Source organism: Nelumbo nucifera, chromosome 3, assembly GCF_055504915.1.
Source record: "Nelumbo nucifera cultivar China Antique chromosome 3, China Antique-T2T, whole genome shotgun sequence".
NCBI classification, from domain to species: domain Eukaryota; kingdom Viridiplantae; phylum Streptophyta; class Magnoliopsida; order Proteales; family Nelumbonaceae; genus Nelumbo; species Nelumbo nucifera.
The window spans coordinates 56332598-56354432 of NC_142651.1; the positions used below are offsets into that span (position 1 = coordinate 56332598).

The 21835-nt window shown below is 38.8% G+C and overlaps 1 protein-coding gene across 1 annotated transcript; it reads right to left on the reverse strand.

Moving 5' to 3' along the window:
• Nucleotides 1–4509: 4509 nt before the first annotated feature.
• Nucleotides 4510–21262, reverse strand: LOC104602100 (alcohol dehydrogenase class-3-like). The gene is made up of 9 exons (XM_010265664.3): nucleotides 21102–21262; nucleotides 20816–20952; nucleotides 20068–20114; nucleotides 19659–19984; nucleotides 11116–11198; nucleotides 10951–11026; nucleotides 5552–5709; nucleotides 5159–5320; nucleotides 4510–4928 (listed from the first exon to the last, which is right to left on the reverse strand). Exons 1-9 carry the CDS (start codon nucleotides 21133–21135, stop codon nucleotides 4812–4814), a joined length of 1140 nt encoding a protein of 379 aa, XP_010263966.1. The 5' UTR covers nucleotides 21136–21262; the 3' UTR covers nucleotides 4510–4811.
• Nucleotides 21263–21835: the final 573 nt, after the last annotated feature.

Consider the following 21835-nt stretch of genomic DNA (forward strand, 5'->3'; position numbering starts at 1 on the left):
AGATAGAGATGTCTTGCAAGTTGTCTTCGGAACATTCACCTAGCACTGAAGCTGAGAAGATAAAGATGTCTCACACCTACCATATTCATCAGTAGTAGGGAGCCTTATGTTTGCCATGGTGTGCACTAGACCAGACACTGCACAAGCAGTGGGAGCAGTTAGTAAGTTTATGGTAAATCTAGGAAGAGATCATTTGACTACGGTGAAGAGAATCTTTCGTTATTTGAATGGTACTTCTGAAATCTCCATTTGTTATAGTGGTCAAATCTTAAAACTAGTTGGTTATATGGATGCAAACTATGTAGGAGATCGCGATAATAAAAAATCAACTATTGGTTATGTGTTTTCTTTAGCTAATAGTGTAGTGAGCTGGGAATCAAATCAAAATTGCAATCTATAGTGGCCTTATCTACAACAAAAGTAGAATATATGTCAGCTACACAAGCATGCAAAGAAAGTATTTGGCTAAAGAGGTTGTTTGAAGAATTCCACATCAAGCAAGAAGTGGTGACTATTCATTGTGACAGTCAAAGTGCATTATATTTAGCAAGAAATCCTATCTTTAATGCATTACACTACTTTGTTCATGAGGTAGTTGAAGATGGGCAGATCTCGTTATAGAAGATCCATACTAACAACAATGTTGCTAACATGCTGACAAAGTCGGTGATGAGAGAGAAGTTCATTTGGTGTAGAACTTCTCTGGGACTTGAAGCCACATAGTAATAGATGATCGGAAGCTATTCTCGAGAGGGTTTTTCACTATGAAAATTGTCTTCAAGTGGGAGAATGTTGAAAAGCAAAAAGGTGGGCCAATCGGTGGGTCACCGAATTTGCAATGGGTGGCCCACCGAGTTGAGCCCACCATTTATTCGGTGGCACACCAATTAATCGATGGCACACCATTTGCAAACCACCGGTTATGGTTCGCTTAGCCATGAAGAAAATTTTCATAAATGCCCATTATACCCCTCATCTCAAGTATAAATAGGGGTCCCTCCTATGTTACTTCTCATTCCATTCTCCATTTCATTTCAGTGTATAGTGTATACAGTGTGTTGAAAGGAGTATTGAGTTGGGTGTATTGAGTGTGTACGGGTATGATTCCTGTGAGGTCATTTGTATTTTCTCCTATTTATAGTGAGAAGGAAGCTCCAAGCTACTGCTTGTGGATGTAGGCAATTTGGCCGAACCACGTAAATCTGGTGTTTATCTTCTTTCTTTCTTTATTGCTATCTGCTTTTGTCTGTTTCTGTGCACGTACAGATTATGTTATTTCCGCTGTGTAATTCCAACATGTAATAAAAAATCACAACTGGTAGGTAACCTTCGATCGGAGAACGCACCTTTAAGTTGGGTACGACAACAAACACTGAGGGTTGTTGACAGCAAGAAGAAGAGCCAGAAGGATTGTTCACAGGGGAGACTTGCGTAAAGGTAATAGATTTACAAAAACAATAAGAAAATCTGAATACCAACAACAACGAAAATAGTATAAGATTTTGGGTTGATGGTAGTCTTACTGGAGACAAAACGATGGCAATAGGTCTCTCTATATGTCATGAACAATGACGACAATTCATGGTCCGCGATAATTTTTTACTACCCCCAACAGCTCCGTGCGCTATGTGTTTCAATTTCTTACCATTTTATCAATAAACGAGTGAACCAAACAGTGGTTCAACCCTCGATAAACGCCTATGCCTAGTTGACGCAAACGTGGCAACACTTTTTTAATAAATGCCAATGAAACCAAACACACACCTTATCCCTAGGCCAAAAGGGCAACTATGCTCATGTTTGGGGAATCTGGATTTGCTTCTCACAGAGTGTGCCTCACACCAACCTCACAACACTTTCATCTGTGCACTAAGAACATCTCCTATACTTGATTTTGTCACTCATGAGAAGATGTTCCCAATGCAAGGCTGTGATGTGAGGTTGGTGTGAGACACACTCTGTGAGGAGCAAATCCGGTTTTATGTTTGGGATGCGACCTTTCACACTGGGAAAGCCAAAAGTTAGGTAGATTTCTTTTAGGATAAAATAAATTCCATTTGAAAATGTGGTAAAAAAAACTACATTTAGCCTTTCCTATTTGCAAGAAGCCATCTTGATCCCTTGCACCAGAAATTGGTCACAAACCAAACACTAGAAAAACACCTTTTCAAAAAGTGAATTTTTTAGAAACCTAGTTCAGCCGGAAAACACTCCTACCATAGCCTAACGTTGATCAGTGTTTTCAAACCGTTGTTGACCTAGACAACGATCAGACTGTTCAGCTCAGAAACCATCTAGGCAACCAATTCCGTTTCACCCTTAACCCATACATGGGTAAAAAATTGTTGACTTGGTCAGGGAACCGCTGACCCGGGTGGTTGAACTGTCGAATTGTTCGACCCGTACATCGATTCATGGTTTAAGAAAGTTGTAGAGGATATTAGAGAGGGGATAAACTGAAACACAAACATCCCAAATCTAAGATCACTAGATTGCAAATGTAGCAGAGAGAGAGAGAGAGAGAGAGAGAGAGAGAGAGAGAGAGATCACATCTTTGTTCTCAAATCTCAAATTTGAGATCTACATTTGTTGTTGCTGCCTCGCTGTCGTCGCCATTATCATCACCGGTGAGTGTTGAATCCTCCTCTTCTTCTTCCCTCCTTCCCTCCTTCCTTCATTTCCTTTCTCTCCTTTTCCTTTTTTTCCTTCCTCTCCTTCCTTTGTTTCCTTTGTTTCTTTATTTTCTTCTTTCTTTCTTTTTTTCTTTCTCAGGCAAAAACCACAATCACTTCTCCTTTCTCATATAGTAAAAATGTTTTCCTTAATAATGCAAACTGTCCAAACTGTTCGTCCCGGTAGTCAAACCATTGACCCAGAAATCAATAACTAGAGCGGTTCCGTTTCCGGGTTGGTTTTTAAAACCTTGACGTTGATGGTACACTTTCACTTCTACATCCCAGCCTCCATCTAGGAACAATATCTAGGGCCGTGGTCCTCTACAACATCCTGAATGGGATTATTTCACTGTCTTTTTTTTTTTTTTTTTGGTAATCAAGAGAAAAAATCTTCATTCAACCAAAGAGAAATGGAATTATTTCAATGCATAGATACAATGGAAAAATTAATTTGTACATATGTAAGAGAATTTTATATAAATCCCAAAAACACATCCATGATACTAAATCTAAGGTTTAGAGGACTATAAATAAGGTATATACATGTACTAAAGGCATATATTACGAATTCATATAAATGGTGAACCATTGGGGAACAATTAAAAAAATGCGTAAATGGTAAAAGAATTAAAATATGCATCTATATATTGGTAAACAATTATAAAGTCCCTTTTTTTTAGTTTTTTTTTGGCTAATAAGAGAAAGGGAAAGTTGGTGTCTCAACAGTTGAAGTTCAAAAGCCACGTAATTTTAACAAGTTATTTAAGATTTTATGTAGCAGGCTTTGTTAGCTTTCATCTAAGGGACCTAGGTTTGTTTCTAACCAAAGTCAAATAATTTCTATCAAGTGAAATGAATTTAAATAGTTTAAATATAGGAGTTAAATAGATGTTTTAATTATGCACCAAATACCAAAAAATATATATGTTTTAAATATAGCAAGTGAAGTGATTCAAGTAATTTGAATTTCATTTGTGTTAGCGTGATGCGTGGGATTGCAAATAGGGTGAGTATAATTCTTGTTTAGTTTTTTAGTATAAATTCTAGTTTACTTTTGTTTCAGAATTGACTTCGCTTTATTTGTTTGTGAGAAATAAGACAGAAAATACTAGTTTGGAGGTAGTAAGAGGGTTATTAGTTTGGGAATGAGGTAAGAAGCAGATTGATTTTCGTGGGAGCATGTTGGTGAAACTTTTGCATCAATTTTTGGGAGGTAAACTTTGCACTGCCAGTGAGTGCAAATGAGACAAAAAAAGTACAATTTTTATATCAGGTCGAAGTGCGAATCAAAGTTACTACAAATAAATAGATGCAAAATTGAATCAGGTGTAAATTCTGTATCCCAGTTCAGATTTTAGAGCCCAAATGCTATTAAAGGTAGGAGTTGTTAATGAGAGTGCTTTGAATAATTTCTAGCAAAAGGGTCCCATCTTCTCAAAACGAATAATTTCCATATGTTTGGTGTAATCTTGAGAAAAATTGTCCTGATAAAACATGCAAAAATTCTCTAGAAACTCTGAGGGTCATACATGCAAGAATTCTCTAGCCTTTCCTATGACATGACAAAATCGTTATGTATTAAGGTGATGATGAACAAAATGCAAACAAACATGGAAGAAAACCTCTTGCAGGCAAAGTCACCACTCTAATAAAAGATTATGTCGGCTAAACCTATTTATGGTTTTTCATGCTTCATGCTTTGGTGGAAACATGATGGTCTCAAAGTGTGTGTTGACCAACAAGATGGGACTCCATGGGTGTTGAAACATGCTCCAACCCACCGTCAGGTTGGCTCATTAGATCAAATTCAAAGTGATGAAAGATCTACAGGAAATAAAAAAACAAGGCATGCATCTAATCTTTCAATTAATAAATTAAATAAAAATAACTCCCTGATAGTTTGCTGATAAAATGAGTCCAGCAGAGATGGAGTGAAATAAAAATAACTCCCTGAGCATGACATGTCCATATAAACCATTTACTACCTTTTTTTCAAGTCACTAGATTGATTTCTCTAGGATGTGAGGATGCAACTAAGAGGAAGAATCCAGCTAGGAAATGAGGCTTGAACCTAGAAGATCATAAGTTCATGTGAATCTATTGTATATAACATGCAGGCGAGTAAAATGGACCACTTCATGTATGCATCTCAAGCACACAGCGAAGGCAACTCCCTTCGTGTAACAGATCAAAAGCCTCGTTGATCTCCCCAAGAGTCATTGTGTGTGTGATGTACTCATCAACCTTGATTTCCTGTAACATGGAAGGGTTTAACCGTTTAGGTAAACAAATAATGAAAGTAAATTGAATCAACATGGTTCTTATCAATCCTAGGAAGTTCCAATTAACAAGTATTCTTACTAGGATTGGTATGGCATCAAAAACAGCAGTTACACAAGCAGGAACCTGCTTATTTTGAGTATATTATTCTGCAAGTTACCAAGCAGAGTGCAACACATGGGAACTTTGGGATAATTCATTACCTTCTTCATGTACTTGTCAACAAGCCAAGGCACTTGAGTACGACTCTTGAAGCCACCAAAGGCTGTTCCCTTCCAAACACGTCCAGTGACCAGCTGAAAAGGACGAGTGGATATCTCTTGACCTGCTGCTGCAACGCCCACTATAACTGAAGTTCCCCAACCCTGCGAGTATGCAACTCAATCAGGTGCATGCTGAGGATTAATCTATTTTCTACCAGAGCCAATATAAACAGCAACAGGAAAACCATGCTGCAGATCAACTACCACAATACTACAATGGAGAAAAATCTTGGCTAGTGTACACCTCTATTGGCCCATACATTAAATTTTGGTTAATTCATGTCCAATAGCACTGTCAGATTTTGAGCCTTTTAGACAATTATACCAACTCACCTTATGACAGCATTCCAGTGCAGACCTCATAACAGAGACATTGCCTATGCACTCAAAACTGTAGTCAACACCACCATCAGTGAGATCCATAATGACCTGCTGTATTGGTTTCTGATGATCCTTGGGGTTTACAAATTCCGTAACTCCAAAATTCTTTGCTGAAAAGTCCAAAACATGATAAAAAAACAACAAAATACAAATATTTTATATCAGATGAAGTCAAATAGAAATGTTGTTATTGTGCTATCATACGACGACAAGAAATGATTTCAGTTGATCATCAAGAAGAAAGTGGCAAAAAGATGTTTTGCAATTTATACTTTTCAATAGAATTTGTCCAGGTTCAGCAAAAGGCTACACCACAAACAGAAAATCACAATATAGCCAAGATTTAAGGGAATGTAATGCAGTCAAGATAGCCAAATCCCCTTAACCATAGTTTTGTGCTCATATAATGTGTTGAAGCCCAAGAGAGGGACCCATTCCTGCAAAGCCAGCTCATGGTACTCATGGGCTGTACAGTCTATGATCAATGACCCAATATTGGAGAATACCCCAGCAACCCACAACTCCGAACCATTTAATTTTCTAATGGCCAAAGTCATGGTACTTGACCAATAGAACCGTGGCACATAAGCTCAGATGCAGCTGACCTTCACGGGAAAAAACCCAATGCCCCCCCCCCTTCTTCCCCTGAACAAAACACCTTCTTCCTGTTCTTCCCACCAACAACAATGGAGACCACACCAATGTCTCTGCTAACAAGTAACAACAATGACTTGTGACCATGTCAGATCTGTATGATAAAATCTGGGAGTTCAATTTCACTCCATGGAAGGATGAATGTTTCCTTCCAAGCACCCAGGTATTGACACAAAACCAGCCATAAAAGATGGTTAATGGCTTAATGCTAGTACCATTAAGACTGGCTTACCTATCATCATGTTTGACACAGTACACATGAGCGCCCATATATCCATTGACATCTGGAATAGCTAACAATAAAAGCCATTTCAAAGTAGTGAAACACATAAAGGAGTAACTCATTCAAAAATCAACACTCACGATAACCTCTAGAAATAAAAGACCTAATTGGTGTCTCTCGCCAAACACGAGTCTCCTTTGTAAAGAGAACTATAGACTATGTTTCACTTGCTAATCTCCAAAATTTGGGAATATCTTTTTCCCTTTTGTTTTTTTATGGAAGGCGGATTCCCCCGGACTCTATGGAAGGCTTATTCAGGCCAGCTTCCCCTCCTCCAACCCTGCTCCCCAAGAAGAGAAGAAAAATCTTGCCTTCATAGGATGAACATAGTGTCAGAGAGAATTACTCCCAATTTAAATAATGTCCAACGTTGATGGACCTTAAATCTCAGCAACTAAACACCTCCACTATGGGGTAAGCACCATGAATTCCATAGGATGAACATAGTATCTCTATGGTTATGGAAGCTTACTGAAAGCAATAAGCACACTACAAAATAGGTAATTAGCATTCTCAGCATCACTTAGACAAAAAGCACACTGATGAAACCAAACCAACAGGTCCCCGAGTATACTCTCACATGACCCAAGACTGCAAGCCTTCTGTAGCTTCAGCTGCAGTTATCCTTCATAATTGCACAACCCTTTCTAACGGTCTACTGTGAAGAGTCTTAGGTGCAACATTACAAGATAATGTTTAGATGCTTTGCAAGATTTAAAATATCGACACACACAATATCAAAAAAATTGAGTGCCGTGCAGTTTAATCTGTGGATACTTATGTTCCTTTTTTTTAATTGTTTTCAGCCCGTTAATTCATAGATAGGCTAATGAGGATGAGATCTAACATAAAAACCCCCCAAAACTCCCAGTATTTCTTGTATCTGTGACTATTGATACTGATATGATATGCACAATACAATGCAATACATATCAATAATTTATACCTTGATACATTTTAGATGCTTGACCATTCCATGGTAGATAACCAAAGCATGCCATAATAAAAACCAGTGTGCTGCTTGGTTTATAAAAGATCTTTCATAGCTTGCCACTGACACTAGTGCCAATTTCCACTCAATGGTTTAGAGTTATTCTTCTCTCACTCTTTGCTCAAATCTAGTCCTTAGAGAATGTTGAATGGTCTTCTTGATCAGAGTTTTATGGCTGTTGATAGCTGTAATGGCTTCTTTTTTTTTTATCAATATAGCTGTAATGGCTTCTTGAAGGAATAAGAGAGAAAAGATGGAGAGAAAGAAGAGAAAAAATACCTAGAATCACTTACAGGGTGCCTAGAATCACTTTAGGGCATGGGAATCACTCACCATAGCTAGCATAAGCTGAAGAAAGCTCAATATACTTCATTGCCTTTGTGTAAGACGTCCATACATATTTATAGACTCTAAACTCATAATAATTCTAGAAGTCAAACTGTTAGACTCAATAATCCTCGTAGGACTCAAACTAAGTTGTCATATCCTATTTCGATTCAAAGAAAGACTTAATAACTCTAATCCTACTTATGCAATGACTGAAATTTTAAACATAAGCAAACTATAAATAGAAAAATTATACCCTATCATTGGACCCTACAGAAAAATTATAAAATGGCAAAAGTACCATCACTATGCCATATCAGGACCTGTTGTAAGGCCTTCCTCTTTCTAGAAAAAGTCTTCAAGGGTGCTGATCGATTCCTACCACCCTCCCCCCAATACTTTGCAGCTTACAAACCACTTCCCATGATTGACCCAAAAGACTTAATCATGCGCAAGATTGAAGACTTCCAGATGAGTTGGGATCAAGTTCACTTGGTAAGTTGGGATCAAGTCTGCCTCCCAAAGGATGAAGGGGGGTTAGGCTTAAGGAAGTTGAAATCTTTTAACTCTGCTCTTCTCTGCAAGTGGATTTGGAGATTTGCGGCAGAAAATGATGCCTGGTGGAGATCTCTCATTGCTTGTAAATATGGTGTGGAATGGGGCAATTGGAGAACTAGGGACCCTCCTCCCAGTTGGGGAAACTCTTTGTGGAAAGGGATAATGAAGAATTTCTCAGCTCTTGCTGTTGGGATCTCAATTAAAGTTGGCAATGGTAATAGGACCAAGTTTTGGAAGAATTCTTGGTGCTCGGATGGCCCCCTTGCTGATTCCTTTCCTCTCCTCTTCCAGTGTGCTTCTAACCAAGAGGCTTCTGTTGCCGAGTGCTGTAGTGTATCTGGTGATTCAGTTCTTTGGCCTCCTTCCTTTAGAAGGAACCTTTTCGACTAGGAGGTGGAAGAGATAATGAACCTGTTGACTTTTCTTCAGAATCAAGAGATGGATTTCAGTTCAGAGGATAAGTGGCAGTGGAAGTGGAATTCAGATGGTGTTTTCTCTGTCAAGTCTCTGGCTTCTAATCTCTGTAGAAGGGGTTTTTCTGATTTCCCTTGCCATCAGGTGTGGAATTCCATTAGCCCAACTAAATCTAATTTCCTAGTTTGGACTATGGCTCTAAATAAATGTCTGGCTAGAGCTAACCTTGTAAGAAGGAGCATTCAGATTTTGGACCTTTCATGCAGCTTGTGTGGGAGCATTGCTGAAACCACTGATCATTTGTGCATTCACTGCCCGTATTCTTCTCAGTTGTGGAATCATTTCTTCAGCTCTATGAACTTAAGTTGGGTTATGCCAAGTTCGGTTAAGGAGCTTTTGTGTTGCTGGAAGCTTAAGGGGTTGAACAAGAAAAAGAAGAGTGTATGGAAGACTATTCCTAGTGCTGTTTTATGGTCCATCTGCTGAGAGGAAAAGAAGGATTTTCTGTAACAAGGCTTTAAGTCTGAAAGAGCTAATCCAGAAAGCAGTGGGCAAATTAATTTCTTGGCTGTCAGTGTCTGAGGAATTCAGAAATTGTTGTGTCTGTTGTTTTTCTTTCTAGTTCTTGATGGAATGTGTAACTGCTGATTTGGTCAGTTGGCCTTTCTGGGACTGATCTCAGATTTCCTTGTGTATCTCTTGTTTCAATAAATATTACTTTACCTTTTCCAAAGAAAAAAAAATAAAGACTTCCAGATGAGTTTCATACAGAAAAGTCCAAGTAGTGCTTGCACAACAGAAACTGTAAAAGCCTACAAAAACACTGGACTCGAGTTCCCATACCCAACTATCCTAACCTTTTGTATATAAAAATAGCCGCTTCAGAAGCAGGATAAATTTAAATAATCAATCTCCTGTGAAGAAAGAAAATGTGCTACCTTATGGGTTCACTTCTAGGCTCTAAAATGAAGCTGCATAAAATCTGGAGAGCAGTGAACTTATGTCTTGTTTTCCACCTTTTTCTGGTGTTGGGAGATGTTAAGTCATTCTATATCCACCAATCTTTCAGTTCTGTCCAGAATTCTACTTCCTTCCCTAAAATCCAAAGCAGCCAATTTCCAAAGGATGCAAATTTCCAATAGAGACCATAGGTGATTGTAAACATAACAGATGATCAATTCTCTTTTCTTAGATGGATATTTTCTAGCCAAACATGGGCTTTTCTTTTGAAAAAGATAAGGTAATTTTATTAGAAATAACAAGCTGATACAAGCAAGGCCCCTTGTAGCCACAGCCGAGGACCTCAATCTTCCAATGGCAGATCTTATTAGTTCATCAAACTTATGGTGCTTTCCTTGGAAAATCCTCTTGTTCCTCTCAGCCCAATCTGTTCACACCACTATTAGCTTATAGCTGTGCAGTACTTAATTTTCTTCTTTTTCATACACAGCTCTGTTTTTTATTGGTATTTTTTATACACAACTCTTTTTTATAAGTAACCATCAGATTTATTAATAAAAACAGTAAAATATATGCAAAGTTTACATACACCTTTTAGAATGACAATCTTTCCTACCTCTCCCCCCTTACATATAACTTACAATTGAGCCCAAAAGACACTGATCTCTGCCCAACCCTTGTTTCTAAAGTACCAGCCATACAATTTGTGCTGACCTTATATACACCTTTCTTAAGCATGAGATTTATTATATATTATCTACCCTTTACATTTCAGGAAGCAAAATGAAGTGAAGTCCCAATGACTCAACAAAGATTGCAAAACTTTTCTAAATCCAGGGAAAGAATGGCTTAAACTTTTTTTAGTTCTTTCACTAATATATATTGAGAAATAACAGAAGCTTAACAAAAATGTTGTATTATATTTTTTTAAACAGTTAAAACAGATGATGGAATGACAAAATATAAGTACTGCCTCTTAGAATATCCTCAATATTTAATGAATACGAACACAATGAATCTACATAATAGAAATAGAAATTTTCTAGAATAAGTTCTTACTAGCTGTCAGTTGACACCCAAAATTGTACACTAATTCCTTCTGGATCCTCAAAAATATTGATTGGTTACTAATAAACATGTGTATGAGTGAAAAATGACATGTACCTCTATCAAATTTATTGTTGTCAATATCAATGCCTATTATTCGTGAAGCACCAGCAGCTTTTGCACCCTCTGCGACCTATTAAGTCATATGTAACTTATTAGAGAAATTTCAGCAGTCGGTGCAGAACCATGATACCAGTCAGGAGGTGTTTCCGGATAACTTACTGCAAGGCCAACAGTCCCCAGGCCAAAAACAGCAACAATGGAACCTGGTTCTACCTTTGCTGTGTTCCAAACTGCCCCAAGACCTAAAAATAAAGATATATTTATTTTGGATTACACAGGGAAGATGAATCATCATAAAATGGATTTGGAAATATACTGATTTTTAAAACCAATGTGCTCTACCTCAATCAAATAAAATCATAACAAGAATAGTTGTTATTTCCATGCATTTATTACACTCAATCATAAAGTTAGAAGCAAAACAGATTACAGTAACTAGAGACTTCATCCAATGGCATATACCTGAACGTAGAAAAAATTATATTCAAGCTTATGTGAAACACCTAGTATCTAGGTCCTGTTGCTCATTAGCAGATTCCAAGGGGAATGGAACTTTTAAGCTATATTCTTATCCTATACATGAAAGAAAACACCAGATCTTTTTTAAATATTTACGGATAATTTCATTCACGAGACCTAGAGATGGGAAAGCTTTCCATTATGCTTCAAATGATGAAAGGAAAGAAGAATGGCAAAGTCCAAGAGCCAATTATGCAGCATTCCAAGTGGATTTTCTTCTGCCTGAATAAAAGTTAAGAAACTTGACAGTAAAGACACATAATACAGGATGTGAAGCATGTGGCTAGGCAACTAAGAGTGGCATTCATCAGGGTGCAGAGATCAGCAAACAGCTTGGTTGATGCATTGTCTAGACAATGAGTGCAGGAAACAAATTATTTTAATGTATCCATGAAGACTGATCTATGTGTAAAAAGGACAGGAAAGTGGGTAGGCAGTGGGGTCTAGCCTAAATGATCTATAAGAGGTGCTAGGCAGAAACTTAATTTTTACCTCATTATTTTTTCACATATTAATAAAGTCTGAATAGTTTCATAAACAAAATTCTTCAGCCTAAATTTCCCAAGTAGAATGAGCATAGATGCTAGTTGTTTTGCATTGAATGTGAAATTGCTTCATGTATTGAATCTACAATCCTGTAAGCTTCACAGGTATCAAAATGGATTGGAAAGACATGCATCATCATCATCATCTAAGCCTTATCCCAACTATTTCAGGTTGGCTACATGAATCTTGTTTTGCCATTCTGTTCTGCCCAATCACATATCCTTTTTTTTTATCAATAACAGAATAGCTTTCATTAAAAAATAAGAAGAGGTATGTTGGAAGATAAACTCTCTTAAATCCCCACCAAAGGAAATGCAAAACAAATTACACAAGAGCCCAAAACAAGGCATCCCAATTTACCCCTTGCTTAGCTAACCGCAAAAGAATTTGCACTTCTTTTGATCCAATTCAGCTTGATTTCAATATCCCTAGTCAACCATTTAAATTTCCTCTTTTCATTGCTGTAATGCCGGAACCCAGTTGCCTCGAATCCCCCTCTATAACCAGTTTCTTAATGCTCAAGTCTTTGGCCCTTTGTACACCTTCCAAAGCCGCCAAAATCTCAGGCCGAATAGAGTCATCCTCACCTATTGGGCTAGAGAAGAGAGCAATCACATTCCCATACCCATTCCTTAATACCCCAATACCCAAGGACCCTGGGTTCCCCACATTACTCCTGTCAAAGTTTAACTTAATAAACCTGTTGAGTTGGGCCGATTTCTAGTTATCGGAACCAGTTGGTTTTGTTCTTATTTTAAGTTGTTAAGTTAGGAAGTTGTTGGGCTTTAGGCCCATTAGCTTATGTTTTTTAAGTTGTGACTGTTCAGCTACTTTAGTAGCTGCCCTACTAAGGGCATTCTTGTAATCTTTCATTCTTTTAAGTTAAGTATAAAATATAATAAGGGGTTGGCGGCCAGAACTAATTCAATTCTGGTTAACATCCCACTCTTCCTTTCCTCTCTTTTCTTCTCTATTGCTGAAACTCTTCATCTTCTTTTTCTTTCTCGTCACAAGGAAATCATCCTGATTTACAAACAGTGATTTCTACTTGGTATCAGAGCAAGGCCGAAGGTTCCTTGAGCTGTTTTCTCATGCAGCCCTAGATAGACCGACTGCATAGTGATTTAAGAGGCTGATCAAAGATCTCAGGTAAGCCCAGTTTTAGGATTTTTTGGTGAATCTGTTTTGCCCTGTAGCTGGTCTAGGGTTCCTTAAAGTTTTCTGTAGAGGGCAGTTCAAGTCCTGCCTGATTTGGAGGTTTCTGGAGAGAGCAGCTGCCCCTTCTCTCTCTTCTCCCATCCCACAAAAAAGGAATCTTTTGTGGAAGGACCATCTAGGGCACCAGAAAGGTGTCGTTGGTTCCAAAAGTGTTTCATCTGATCTTCTTGCATATTACTGTAATTTTCATTGCACCTTTTGAGAAGTATGGATGGTCACGGAGTTGAAAACAAGCCCAAGAGTGAAATGAGACCAGTGGGAGGAGGTATCGGAGACCTTTTCGGGGCTGGGACCATTATTACAGTTAAGTTTGATGGTTCGAATTACTTAGAATGGTCACAATCTGCAAAGATGGCCATTAGTGCTCGTGGGAAGTTAGGGTATATCACTGGTGAAGAAGTGAAACCCGAAACTAACAACTCCCGGTGGGTACAGAAGAACTATATGGTGATGACATGGCTGTGTAATTCCATGTTGCCCCATATAAGTAAAAACTTTTTATGGGAAAATACAACTAAGGAAATATGGGATGGGGTTGCAGAAACCTATTCACAGAGGGAGAATATTGCTAGGACTTATCAATTGAGAAATCAGATTATTGCTACAAGGCAGGGAGATAGACCTATTGCAGTTTACTTTTCAGCCCTTAAAACCCTGAGGCAGGAGATTGATCATTTAGAGACATTTGCTTGGGAAACCACTAAGGATGCAACTGCCTACCAGAAACACCTAGAGAAGTATAGGGTGTTTGAATTTCTTGCTGGCCTTAATCCTAAGTATGATATTGCAAGACAACACATTCTTTCCAAGGACAGTGTTACCCTCTCCCAGGCATATGCCTTTGTGTCAGAGGAGGAGAGCAGGAGAAATGTGATGATGAAAAATTCTGGTTTGATCAGTCAGCCATGGTTAGCATTGTGAGACCTAAACAAGGTGGAGACCGGGGTGGCAGTGAAATCAAGAAGGAAGACAAAAAAGATTTGATCTGTGACTATTGTAAGAAGCCTAAACACACAAGAGATACTTGTTGGAAGCTTCATCCACATCTTGTGCCGAATAGACTCAAAAATAAGATGGGAAATGCTCACATGGCAGTCACTGGTGACATTCCGACCCCTCCTACTACAGCTGCGCTGGAGTCTGTTGCAGTTACTGCAGTAAGGGCCGAACTTGAGAGGTATGGGCAGTTTCTAAACCAACGGGGTACAGCCACCGCAAATTATGTTTCTACTTCAGGTAAGGAGGGACCCCCTTGGGTTATAGACTCTGGAGCCTCAGAACACATGACCCATAGTTCCACTATTTTTTCCTCTTACCAGCTCTATTCTGATAGAGACAGGGTCTCCACAGCTGATGGATCTCATGTTCCCATTACTAGGAAGGGGTCTGTCAAGCTTAGTGATTCCATTTCCCTTCCCTCTGTCCTTCATGTTCCCAGATTGAGCACTAATTTGTTATTTGTTAGTAGTTTGATTAAGAACCTGAACTGTTCAGTAATTTTTTCTCCGGGTCATTGTATCTTGCAGGATCTGGGTTCAAAGAGGACAATTGGGAGTGGTCATGAACAGTGTTTTAAAAGCGCAAGGCGCAAAAAAAGTGCAAGGGCCAATTTGCACCTGAGGCGCAAGGCGCAAAATTACAAAAAAGAAAGGTAAAAAAATTCCAAAAAAATGCAAAAAATTTAAAACATATTAAAACATAATGTTAATAAAAATATAAACTTAAATTTTAAAATAAATGATTTAAAAAACCTATTACCTAAAATTAAAATACATAAACATAACATGTATAGTGTATTGAAATGAATATTAAAAATAAAAGCAAACATATAAAGCATTTTCAAGCATGTAAAACCCACAATTTCTTTTTTTCCTTAATTGCATTGCTTCAAATAGTTAATGTGATGTAAAACATATTGCATTCTTGATTCTATGAGTTGCCTTTGTAGCACGCCCCTCAAGGCAAGCCCGAACAAGTTTATGTTAGAGTTTGAAATTCTTATTTCTCACATAAAAAATAATGATTTTACAACTTTCATTGCCTTTTAAGAAGATATTTTATTGCAATGAATGAATGAACAACATAAGCAAATAGGGGGTTCTCGGAGCACGCCTGGGCTGAGGCGCAAGGCGCATCAGGTGCACGCCTAGGCACACCAGGCGTGCGCCTTTTGAAAGAGGGGCGCATAGGACCTGGGCGAGGCGCATACCCAAAAATGCACCTGGCCTATGCGCCTAGGCACGCCTTTTAAATCATTGGTCGTGAAGTGAATGGAATCTACCTCCTGGATGTGCTTCCTCCTCATCAAAGTCATCATGTCAGTAGGGATAGTGAGTCAGGGTCTGTGGGTCAGATTATGCTTTGGCATAATCATTTGGGTCTTTGCCTTTTTCTTCTTTGAGTCTTTTGTTTCCAAAGCTGTTTGAGTCTGTTAGTTTGTCAAGTCTGGAGTGTGAAGGTTGTCAACTTGGAAAGCATTGTAGACATTCCTTTAAAGCCAATAATAAAAGGTGTTCTTCTTCTTTTGATGTTATTCATTCTGATGTGTGGAGACCTTATCATGTTCCTTTTATGGGTGGTTACCAATATTTTCTCTAATTTCTGGATGATTACTCTCGATATTCTTGGGTTTACTTGATGAGATCCCGAGATGAGGTACCATCCTTGGTAAGGCAATTTCATCAGATGGTGCTAACACAATTTGGAACACGAATAAAGGTGTTCATATCCGACAATGCTAGGGAATATTTTGAAAAACACCTTGCTACATATCTGTCAAAATATGGTATTGTCCATCAGAGCAACTGTTCCTACAGTCCGCAGCAGAATGGTGTTGCAGAAAGGAAGAACAGACACATTGTTGGGATTGCAAGAAGCATGATGATCACATCTACAGTTCCAGTTCGATTTTGGGGTGATGCAGTTCTCACTACAGTATATTTGATTAACAAGGTGCCTTCACGTATACTTGGATTCAGCACCCCATTCAGTCTCCTTTTTCCTGAAGGGGAGATGTTTCATATTCCTCTCAGGGTGTTTGGGTGTGTCTGCTTTGCACATATCCTTGGTCCTCACTGCTCGAAGCTTGACTCGAAGGCAAAGAAGTGTGTCTTCCTTGGATATGCAAAAAATCAAAAAGGGTATCGTTGCTATGATCCAGTCTCTGGAAGTCAGTATGTTACTATGGATATCACTTTTTTTAAGTCCACATACTTCTTCTCAAAGAATCCTTCTCAGGGTGAGTGTTTTGGGGAAGTGAGTGAGCAGTCTATCCCTCTCCCAGTTCCAGTCCCTGTGTCCACTCCTGTGCCTGATCCTCCTGTGTCACCTACCTTACCACCTCCCTTACGTCCTGCTTCTCAGCGTTACTCACGACAAAGACTTCACAGGGAGGTTGATTCCACTGCAGCAGAACTCACATCACTTCCTGTCGGTTCCTTGGAGACTCCAGATTCAGCTGACAAAGATTCAAGTATTCCTCTTGATCCCTCTACTGTTTAAGTTCCCATTGATTCTACTAATCCCGTTACAGATAACCTGGACCTTCCTATTGCCCTTAGAAAAGGGAAGAGAAAGTGTACTGCTCATTGTATTTCACAGTACTTGTCCTACAGTGGACTTTCTCCTTCCTATCGTGATTTTCTTTCCTCTCTTGACTCTGTGTCTATACCCAAGGGTGTCAGTGAGGCTCTCTCCAAACCTGAGTGGAAGATAGCTATACAGGAAGAGGTGAAAGCTTTAATTAAGAATCAGACATGCAAGATTTTGGACCTACCAGAGAGCAAGGAGATTGTTGGATGCAAATGGGTTTACATAGTAAAATATAAGGCAGATGGAAGTATAGAAAGGTACAAGGCCAGACTTGTTGCAAAAGGGTACACACAGACCTATGACATTTATTACTTGGAGACCTTTGCACCTGTTGCAAAGATGACCTCTGTTCGGTTACTTCTTTCTCTTGTTGCCACATACTCTTGGCCCCTGTTTCAACTTGATATGAAGAATGCTTTCCTAAATAGGTATCTGCAAGAGGAAGTGTATATGGATCTTCCTGCTAACTTCTACAGTGATGTTGAAATGGGAAAGGTACGCGGGCATAAGAAGTCACTTTATGGCTTGAAGCAATCACCCAGAGCATGGTTTGACAAGTTCAGGAAGGCCTTGGTTGCTTTTGGCTACACTCAGATTCAATCCGGTCATTCCTTATTTGTGAAACGAAGGGGATCCTTGGTGTCAATCCTAATTGTTTATGTGGATGATATTGTTGTCACAAGAAATGACCTAAGTGAGATTGATTGTTTGAAGAAGAATCTACACAAAGAATTTGAAATTAAGGATCTTGGAGAACTTAGATACTTCTTAGGCATTGAAGTTGCAAGATCAAAACATGGAATTTTTATCTCTCAGAGGAAGTATGTCTTGGATCTTCTTCAAGAAACAGGGAAGCTTGGAACAAAGGCAATCAGTATTCCTATTGATCAGAATCACAGAATTAATGCATCAAAAGGTGAGCTAGTAAAGGACATTGGGAGATATCAGAGACTTGTGGAGCGGCTTCTATACTTGTGTATGACAAGACCAGACATTTCCTATACAGTAAATGTGGTAAGTTAATACATGCATGCTCCACAAGTCCAACATTGGGAGGCTGTTGACAGGATTCTTGTTTATCTGAAGGGACACCTGGGTAGAGGCATATTGTTTGTTGATCATGGACAGTTGAAACTAGAGGCTTATACAGATGCAGATTAGGCAGGATGCCTTTGTGACAGGAGATCTACTTCAGGAGTATGCACCCTTGTTGGGGGTAACCTTGTCTCGTGGAAGAGTAAGAAACAGACAATGGTGGCAAGATCAAGTGCTAAAGCTAAATACAAGGCCATGGCACATGGGGTTTCAGGACTTCTATAGATCCGTTCCCTATTGAGAGAAATTGGTGTACAGGCAGAAGAACCTATGATGTTGTACTGTGATAACTAGGCAGCAATTAACATTGCCCATAACCCAGTCCAGCATGACCGGACTAAGTACATTGAAGTGGATAGACATTTCATCAAAGAAAGGGTGACTTCTGGGGAAGTTTGTCAACCATACATTGCTTCTGATCTGCAGCTTGTTGATGTTCTTACAAAAGGTGTTGCAAGGAATAAGCTGGAGCATGATCTATGCAAGTTGGGAATGTGTGACATTTACTCCCAACTTGAGGGGGAGTGTTGAGTTGGGCCAATTTCTAGTTATTGGGCACAGTTGTTTTTGTTCTTATTTTAAGTTGTTAAGTTAGGAAGTTGTTGGGCTTTAGGCCCATTAGCTTTTGTTTTTTAAGTTGTGACTGTTCAGCTACTTTAGTAGCTGCCCTACCAAGGGCATTCTTGTAATCTTTCATTCTTTTAAGTATAAAATATGATGAGGAGTTGGCGGCCAGAACTAATTCAATTCTTGTTAACATCCCACTCTTCCTTTCCTCTCTTTTCTTCTCTACTACTAAAACTCTTCATCTTCTTTTTCTCTCTTCACAAGGAAGTCATCTTGATTTACAAACAGTGGTTTCTACTAAACCCACTAGGAGGAGGCACCGAAACATGTACAGAAGAAAAAGTAGATGGAGTAGACCCTGAAACTTCCTTCCAATTCCTTAACAAATCGCCATTTGAGAAGTCATTAAGCAGCTCCAAAGACTTAGGCCAATGCACCACTCTGATATCAATCATCTCCAAGATGGAATGAACCCCTCTTTCCTTATCAGCAAAGTCCATTGTTAAATTATGAACCTTTAAATCATTTCTTACTACAACCCAGGTCTTTTTTGGTCTGCCCCTAGCCCTTATAGCCCCTTCAACTTGCAACAAATCAATTCTTCGTATGGGTGCTTTCAATGATCTTCTATGCATGAGACAAACCATCTTAGTCTACTTTCTCTTATTTTATTACCTATTGAAGTTACTCCTTAGTTCCTTTCCACTCATCCATCTTAGCATATGCATTTCTACTACACTCATTTTTCGGACATGCTTCTTAACTGTTTTATGGAATTTTCCTTTTAACCTAAGCAGTATTCGCCACCACAGAAGACTCCAAATGCCTTACATAAAATAAAGACCCAGATGCACACATCCATTTCTTGTCTAATTCTGTGGGTGACATCCTCATCCTCCTCAATCTCTTGTCACATTGAGTTATCTTTTGGTCTCCAATCCTAAGTTTACTCTAATTTGTACTCTTATTATTATTAAATTTACATAATGTATGTTCTGTTTTAGTCCTGCTTTTTTAAAACCTCCTCGTTTCTAAGGAATTTGTCCATAAACTTAATTTTGCATTTAATTCTTCATTAATTTCATCAATTAAAGGCATGCATCACTTAATATAATATCATCAAAATTCTGACATATTGCAATTGACAACAAAGACAAATAACTCACCTGTGGTAACACCACAACCAAGTAGGCATACTTTTTCTAGAGGAGCTTTTGGATCAATTTTTGCAACACTCACATCATGTACAACTGTGTACTGGCTAAATGTCGAGGTTCCCATGAAATGGTAAATAGGGGTCCCATTTATTGAAAAACGACTCTTACGGTCACCCAACATAACTCCAACTCCAGTAGCTTCCCGCACTTTGCTACAGAGATTTGTCTTCCCTGATTTGCAAAATTTGCATTCTCGGCATTCTGCAGTGTAACAAGGTATAACATGGTCCCCGGGTTGAACTTCAGTCACACCTTCACCAACACTTTCAACAATCCTGCATGGAAATTTTTTACCAGAATTATTTCCTTGCAGAAAATAATTAGTTACTGTGAATCAGCTACTTGAGACAGAGCATACCCTGCAGCCTCATGACCAAGAATGCAAGGAAAGAGACCCTCAGGGTCCTGCAGAGCAAATAAATCATTACAGACTCATCATAACAGAATTGACAAGAACTAACAATGCTTAAATCAACAGTTATAAGGGAAATGGCTACGCAAGCACAGATGCACCCATAAAAGTCTTCATACCAGATAAGCAAGCAAAAGCACAGAACAGTGTACAAAGCAAATGAGGGAAGCGAGCTTTCAACAGCAGCGGAAATGAGAAGCAAGAAACAATTGTAAAATTCAACATTATGAACACATTGGTGATGGCAAGGGAAGTACCATTTATTGGAAATTCCCCTCCTATTTGCAACATGAATCTGGTTCCTTTCCATGTTTCATAGAAAGATTTTTTTTAATGCAATGGGATTTCTCTGCAACTAGAGATATGGAACCGAATATAAAATCTATCAGAATACTCGGTAAATAACCATACATGATACGATCATACGATACTTCCAGTAAGAAGCAACATCCCAAAACGATTCCAATACTGACTTTTCAATATAATTTGATTAGAAACCAAGAACCATCTTGGACATGAACAAATGAGCACTGATGGAATCACCCATTCGAATAACAGAACAGACGATACTAAAGAGCCAGAGAAATGCGAATCAGAACATCATTTGATAGTAATAAATAGAAGATACCCAAAATGCTTTCATCCTAAACTGAAAAATATCGGGCAATTGGATTAGAAGAAATAAGTAAACTACCTTGCCACTCCAAGTATAAGCGTCGGTATGGCAGAGAGCAGTGAAGAGTATCTTCAATCGGACTTCGCCGGCCTGAGGCGGAGCCACCTGTACGTCCTCGATCACTAACGGTTTGTTTGGTTCCCATGCAACCGCAGCTGCCCCAAAACAGTACAAAAACCATGAGAAAACAATCAAACCCACCGACAGATCAAGAAGAACTGAAACGATCATCTATCCATCTATGTATCCATGGAGAAACAAACACAATCACAGAGAGGGGGAGAGAGAGAGATGGAGAACGTACCTTTACAGGTGATGACCTGACCTTGGGTCGCCATGAACGGATTGAACAGAAAGCACCAGCTGTTATCTGATGCTCTTGGGTTCGTCTCTCCCACACTATATACACGGTCACGGAGACGAGAGCGAGAAGGTAACGCAGACGAGAGCAGCCACGACTTTACTTTAATCTCTGAATTATTTGCCTTTTGTATTCTGATCGGACGGTTCAAGGGAGAATGAAAAAAAATTGTGTGGTTTAAGATCGTCTGATAGTGTTTGTTAATGCGTCCATTTCTCGTGGAGCCCACTTGTGTACTCGTGCTTTGTTGTTCAAATTATTGATGATCAGAATGACTTTTTGTGTCCCCAGATGGCCAGATATAGACGAGAAAAGAAAAATAGCATGACTGGGTTCTGGACCCACAAGAATCTCACCATTCGATAATTTTAACCGTCTGATTTATCTGGTCATTCGATGCCACCTTTTTAAATGGATCTGATAGAGAGCGGTTAGGGCTGTAATCGGATCGAATCCAGCTATATCCGCATCTCATCCGATTTTATCAAACCTTTGGATCCGAATCCGATCTGGAAACAGGTATATCGAACGAGCTTAATCCGCATCCATTTTATTGTATTTTAATTCATAAAAAAAAGTTTAAGGATAAACTACAAAAACCTCCCATTGATAATTGAGTCAGGACTCGTTCTTGCTGTTCCGAATCAATTATTGAATTAATAATATATAAAGGTTAC

Excerpts from the sequence above, each read along its gene's own strand:
- LOC104602100 (XM_010265664.3), bottom strand. The coding sequence starts at position 21,135 with ATGGCGACCCAAGGTCAGGTCATCACCTGTAAAG. Across the intron at positions 19,985-20,067 it reads CTTGGTCATGAGGCTGCAGG|GATTGTTGAAAGTGTTGGTG; the intron begins GTATGCTCTGTC and ends ATTTCCATGCAG. Across the intron at positions 4,929-5,158 it reads TTGACAAGTACATGAAGAAG|GAAATCAAGGTTGATGAGTA; the intron begins GTAATGAATTAT and ends TCCATGTTACAG.